Source organism: Aptenodytes forsteri, unplaced genomic scaffold, assembly GCF_000699145.1.
Source record: "Aptenodytes forsteri isolate BGI_AS27 unplaced genomic scaffold, ASM69914v1 Scaffold275, whole genome shotgun sequence".
NCBI lineage: Eukaryota > Metazoa > Chordata > Aves > Sphenisciformes > Spheniscidae > Aptenodytes > Aptenodytes forsteri.
Window position 1 is genome coordinate 156,227 of NW_008795247.1, and position 6,276 is coordinate 162,502.

The window sequence follows — 6,276 nt, forward strand, 5'->3', positions numbered from 1 at the left end:
GGATGACTTCTATCAGAAGTCTAGGAGGTCATAGTTTTCCTACTATTGTGAGTGTCAAATAATAATCTAGCTTTATGTGTGCTTTTGCAAATCAAGCTGTTGGAAAAAAAACGGCATAGTTGCCTGAGTGGCATGCACTATCTCCTCTGGTATTTCTACCCTTACAGCAGACGGCAAGAGTATTGACTAATCTCTGTTCATACGAGTTTCGTGCTGAACGCTTGCTGGCAGGACATGGGATGGCCTGCAATACTGAGGGGACAGCTGTGGTTCTTGAGGTAAAAGTTTCTAGGTATTGTGAAACTGAATAGCACTTGGCTTTGGCAGTCAGAGTGCTGAGTGCTGCCATAGTTCGCATAGCTGAGATGAACAGACCTGAGCTGCTTTGAACACGTAGATGGAGAAATCTGTCAAAATCTGTATGTGGAAAAAAAAAACCAACCCAAAAAAACCCCAAACGCAAAACCAAACCATCAGTCGTGCTTAAGAAGATAACGTCTGCCCGTGATGCTAATGAAGCTTACTGGGATAGTGCTTGGTCTTGTCTGCACTTGAGAAATGTTTGGAAGAAGCACAGGATTCACGGGTGAACCCCAGCGGTGGTGGAAGTCGTATATCCAGGGCAAGACTTGGAGTTCACACTGCTTCATTTCAGGGGAGGCTGGCAATTAACTTGTTCAGTTACTTTGAATTTGTTTGTCAGTGCTTGTGGTACAATAAGATCTTACTGACCTGGCCTCGCAGTAGCAAACCTGCTTGTCTTTGTCCACAGGGATTTGTGAAATGCACTTTGCCTTTGCTTACCCGACAGACTGTTTTTTCCAGTGGTCAGCTTGAGCTGCTGGAGTGAAATCGGGTTTCCAGTGCGAATGCAGTGGGATAACATCTGCTTATCTGCACCTGCTTATGGAGGAGCTTCCTAACGTTTTGTCCTGTTTCCAGTGTGAATGCAGTGGGATAATATCTGCACCTGCTTATGGAGGAGCTTCCTAACGTTTTGTCCTGAATGTGTTTTTCTTGCTAGGCTAAAGAAATTCTTACGAAAGAATCGAATGTGCAAGAGGTACGTTGCCCCGTCACCGTCTGTGGGGATGTCCACGGTCAATTCCACGACCTTATGGAACTCTTTAGAATTGGCGGGAAATCGCCAGACACAAATTACCTGTTCATGGGAGACTACGTGGACAGAGGCTATTACTCGGTGGAAACGGTGACTCTTCTAGTAGCGTTGAAGGTATGGTTTGACAGCTTTTCTACAGCAGCCTTGGGCAAAACCCCGCTTTCGGGGAGTTTTGAAGGAATTGCCTCTCCCATTGACGCTGCCGTTGGCTTGAGCTAGACGGATGTAAATTGAAATGCGTTAATGGACACGTGCTGTTCTGTAACCGAGCTGAATGCTTGACCGCTGTTTGAAATACTCTGTTTCTTTCCGTATTGATGGTACAATTCTTGTGTTAAAGAAGAGTTTTCTTTGTCAATAGGTGCGTTACCCAGAACGCATTACAATACTGAGGGGCAATCACGAAAGCAGACAAATTACACAAGTGTATGGCTTTTATGACGAATGTCTGCGAAAGTATGGCAACGCCAACGTCTGGAAGTATTTCACAGACCTGTTTGATTATCTTCCGCTTACAGCTCTAGTAGATGGCCAGGTAAGCCTTGAATGAGGAAAACGCTCCATTTCGTAGAGTTACGCGGACTGCGTTGTCTGACCTCTACATGATGAGTCTCAAACAAGCTCCCTTAACTCGTGATCCGAATTTTTTTAAAGCCCATGTACTTACTGTAGGTTTGGGGAAGAATTTAGTGAGGTGTTAATACAAGTTGATGGTGCGGGAAGGCTTTCGGTTCTGCTGCCGAAGGAATGGCAGGGTATTGCATGTATGGTTCATTTTAAATGACTGCTCAACAAGTGGGGATCCCCTCGTGATACATCAGATGCGAGCTGAGTTGTGGCCGTGAGGGAAGATGTTCTTAAAACGGAAGGCGTGGTCTCTTTGCTGTTGCTCTGATCTCTGTACGCAAGGTGCAGCCTTTTAATTTTGTTTCCTTCTGCGGGAATTAAATTTGGTTGCTCTGCTGCGAGGGTGAGATGGCTGTAATTGTCCAAGAGTGATAACAGAGCTAAAACCAGCTACTTCTGAGATCAGTCTTCCCATAACGACATGCACTGAACGGATTGCTCTTTTTTTCCGGAACAGATATTCTGTCTCCACGGTGGCCTCTCTCCATCCATAGATACACTGGATCATATCAGGGCTCTGGACCGCCTGCAGGAAGTTCCACACGAGGTAACAGGAAAGGAAACGCATCATAAACTTAGATATCTGTTGGTGGAAAATGCAAATGTAGCCTCACATTGAAATCCATTTAAACAGTGGGACACGCGGTTACACAGCAGATTATTGCCTTTCTAAGAGCTAGAGCAGATGAACATGCATTTGGGCAAAACACACACAAGTCAATATGCTTTGATTACAGCAATTTACAAAAGGAGAGCTATGGGGGTTTTCACAGCTGTTTTTCACAGAATCACGGGATTTTTTGACTGTCGCGCTGACTCAAAGAATAGTATTTGGCAGGGGAAGGTGTTTACTACCTTCAGCCTCATCACAGACTTGCTTGTGAACGCACAACCACCACGTGAAGCCATGTTGTGTCACCATCCTTCCTCCCCAGCCAGTCCTTTCTTCTGCGGTGTTTCGCCTTGTTCATCGTTTTCTGGGGGCCCGAGATCAGGACTGAAGGGACCACCTTCTGAGCTCCCAGGGTGGCAAATGGCTCTTCTGTGTTGGCGTGGTTGGGGCTTACAAATGTTCCCTGATTAAAATGAACTGCTTGTCCTACAATGTCTTTGGTATAACAGCAAGAACAATGCAGCAAGGTCTGCCCAAGCTTTCCAAAAACCTGAAATAAGCTGTGTAAGTTACTCCAAGAATCGGGGGGGGGGGGGGGGGCCCCTGGGGGGACATTACCCGGTGTTTGGGTGAAGCGAACTGCGTGGGCAGGGGGGGGGGGGGGCTACCTGGTGGGACATCTACCTGTAGTTAGGTGTAATGATTGTATTGTTGCTCTGGGGTTTTCCCAGTCCGCTGCTGCGTATCTGTGTGCTGAAATCTAGCTGTCCGGAGGACCTCCGCGTGTAGCCAGTGTGATACCTACCACAGAGCTCAGATTGAGGGGTGGGAAACAGCAGCAGGCTTGGATAAATTCTAGAGTGTCTTTACTACCCCTTAGTAGCTCAGCAAGAAAAGCCGCTGAGCTTCATTTGTGACTATTAGAAGATGTACACCAGGATATTTTTGAATATGTCAAGTCCAACAGTAGACTGTTTAGGAGAGGAAATGAAATGATTAATTCCCTGCCAGAAGGGCTGCTGAAGGCTTAACATCAATCTCTGGAACAGTTAGTTCATAGCCTCCTACAGGTCGTTTCCCTTTCTTTAATTTATTGCAACTTGGCTGGCACCAGTGAACCCATTATGTATCCTTGGACGCGCATACCTTCTCACGTGGCCTTTTCTATTATACCGTGAGAGTCAGGAGTAAGGCTGTGGATCTGCTCTCCGTGTCTTCGTATCTCTGGCTAGTTGAAGTGAAACGGTAAACGGTGTGCGTGGAAGAGGAGGTGGGAACAGTTCTCTGATTACATCGACTCCTTTCTCAGTCAGCTGTGTACGTATTCATTTCTTTGGGAAGGATGCTGGCTGATGCAGTGAGTAACTAGCCGATATTATGTGTGTTAAATAAACTCATGTGCCTTGCGCAGAGGACGGCATGCTGGCAGTCTTTTTACTGTAAATAAAATGCATTTTCAAAGTGGCTTTTTATAACGGGCTTGCTAGCGATCTAACGAAGAGCAAACGCTTCATCTTTTTCAAGGGTCCTATGTGCGATCTGTTATGGTCGGATCCGGATGATCGTGGCGGCTGGGGTATATCTCCACGTGGTGCTGGCTACACGTTTGGGCAAGATATTTCTGAAACATTTAACCATGCCAATGGTCTCACACTGGTCTCCCGTGCTCACCAACTTGTCATGGAGGTAGGGCAAGCACTCTGCTAGATGGGGCTTACAAAACATAGGTGTGAGTTCTTGTCTTCTCTGTGAAACCTTCCGCTGATGGGTTTGCTGACACCTAAATGTTAAGCAGGTAAACACCAAAGAGGGACTTCAGTCATGTGAAAACAAGAAGCAACATAAAATGATGTGCTTTGACCTGCGATGTAAATAAGGGGATGTTCTGCCCTTCCCCACCCCACCCCCCCAAGTAAATTGCCAAAGGGACCCTGTCACACCCCATTTGTGGAAGTAATAATCTCCTTACATGCTGACCGCTCTACTTAGACTGCTGCTGCATTAAACAGGCTGTCCTGTAATACTCGGCAGTCAAACGTGACGGGGGTTAAGCCGTAATTTTGGCTGTTGATAGGCTCTTCTTGTGTGTCGTGCTGGAAAAACGCCAGGTGGGTCAATGGAGCAGATGCATTTTTAAAATCCAGTTCAAGTAGGTCCCTTCAGTAGTACTGTCTGTCAGAAGTCGCTTGCATCCAGCCGGCAAATCCTCGTTTGTGGTGGATGAAAGCCGAAGGCACGCCTAAAAATCTCGAGGTTTCTCGTGGTACAATCCATAATTTGAGTACAAAATGGATAAACACACAGGTGAGGAATGGCCGATCTCTCTGTAGTGTGGGTTGAAGCTGTTTTTGTAGGCAACTAGCAACTCTACCGCTTGCTCTTGCGGTAGAAGCGCTACTTTTAAAATGAAACGAAGTCAGTTGGAAACGCTTATGAGAAGCCTACAGTTTCACAAATGCCTTGGATGGTTTCAGACCTTTAGAGGAACTTCAGACGGGCTGAGGTTTGAGGTTTAACAGAGACCTTTTTTTTTTTTTCCCCCTCTCTTTTTCCGGCAGGGTTATAATTGGTGCCACGACCGAAATGTGGTCACCATTTTCAGTGCGCCCAATTACTGTTACCGTTGTGGGAACCAGGCTGCTATCATGGAACTAGATGACACTTTAAAATATTCCTTGTGAGTAACCCGGCTCGGGCTGTTCTCTCTTCCTAACCGTTCTGTATTGTGAGGAATGTCTGATCCTTTCCAAAGGGGTTCTTTCGTGAAAAGCCAGTTCAAACCGCTCTGGAATTAACGTTGTGTGCTCTACCTGAAAGAAAATCTAAAAATAAGTAGTGAGTTAAGCTCTTAAGAGCTTCTCTCGGGTACTGCATTATCTCCTCTTCCTGGCTCTCTGGAGAGTTGTAGCTTCTGCATTTTCTGAATCCCTCTATTGCCCAAGCTTGGTGCAGAGAGTAAAGACAGATCGATTTATGTATTAGTTGTTATTTTTGGTAGCAGTGGGCTTTGTAAAGATGGGTGAGAGTGTCCGAATTCTGCATTCAGCTGAGCTTGAGTGAAAGTAGCGATGGGCTGCTGAAGTGCTGCCTGCTGGGTGGTGGTCACTCCGTGAGCAGCATTTCGGCCAGCTGATGAGTTTTAACTCCCACGGATGCTTATTTTGGGACCTGGAACGTTTCATGTGGAAGTAGCTGGGATGAATGAAGCAATAGCAGCAGGAGAGCAAGTCTGGTGTTTATTGCGGCATTGGGAAATACCTTGTGGAGGAGGGAAAATGATCCCTTTTTCTTTCCTGCAGCCTCCAGTTTGACCCAGCGCCTCGTCGTGGAGAGCCTCATGTTACCCGTCGTACCCCAGACTACTTCCTATAAACCTCTCCTAACCTTTGTAGAAGGAAGTACACCTGGCATTTTAAAGAGCAACAATATTTACACGTTTCTGTAAGAAATCGGGGTTCGTCTCAACTTAAAATCCCCATCATGGACCAAAATGTGCCATACAGAGGACGAAGAGCGTGGAGCACAACTTGAGACTGAATTCCTTACAACACTATATATATCTCCTATACCCATCAGCCCGACAGTCGGTTTGCCTGCTGTATTTGTAGTCGTCGTTTTTCTTCTGGACTGTTCAGAGAGGAAAAAGTAACTCGAATAACACTTCCATCTCCTTTGATGCTTCTTTGTAAATTTTTAGTTCTAGTGTTTAACTGGCATGAATTAGAGGTTACTTTCGAGGGAAATGCGCGCTAACTTCTTCCCCCCACCACTCTTTTTTTTATTTTACTGAACGACCGACCGACTTAACTGGAGAAGGGAAGCAATTCCTTCTTGGGAGTACGTTGTCATAACATGGAAAAAAGCGTTCCCTTTTGAGCTCGATTCCTGTTCCGTGTTGATCCTGCCTTTTTTTTTT

The 6,276-nt window shown here is 46.0% G+C and overlaps 2 protein-coding genes across 2 annotated transcripts in view; both read left to right on the forward strand.

Moving 5' to 3' along the window:
• Window positions 1-1,028: 1,028 nt before the first annotated feature.
• Window positions 1,029-6,241, forward strand: PPP2CB (protein phosphatase 2 catalytic subunit beta). The gene is made up of 6 exons (XM_019471929.1): window positions 1,029-1,234; window positions 1,482-1,655; window positions 2,205-2,294; window positions 3,885-4,046; window positions 4,919-5,037; window positions 5,660-6,241. The coding sequence occupies exons 1-6, from the start codon at window positions 1,118-1,120 to the stop codon at window positions 5,730-5,732; spliced, it is 735 nt and encodes a 244-aa protein (XP_019327474.1). The 5' UTR covers window positions 1,029-1,117; the 3' UTR covers window positions 5,733-6,241.
• The window catches only part of GSR (glutathione-disulfide reductase), a 5,501-nt gene continuing 5,065 nt past the window's right edge, over window positions 5,841-6,276 (forward strand). The window contains exon 1 of the mRNA XM_009278788.2: window positions 5,841-5,852. Within this exon, the coding sequence (XP_009277063.1) occupies window positions 5,841-5,852 (12 nt within the window). The remainder of the gene's footprint in view (window positions 5,853-6,276) is intronic.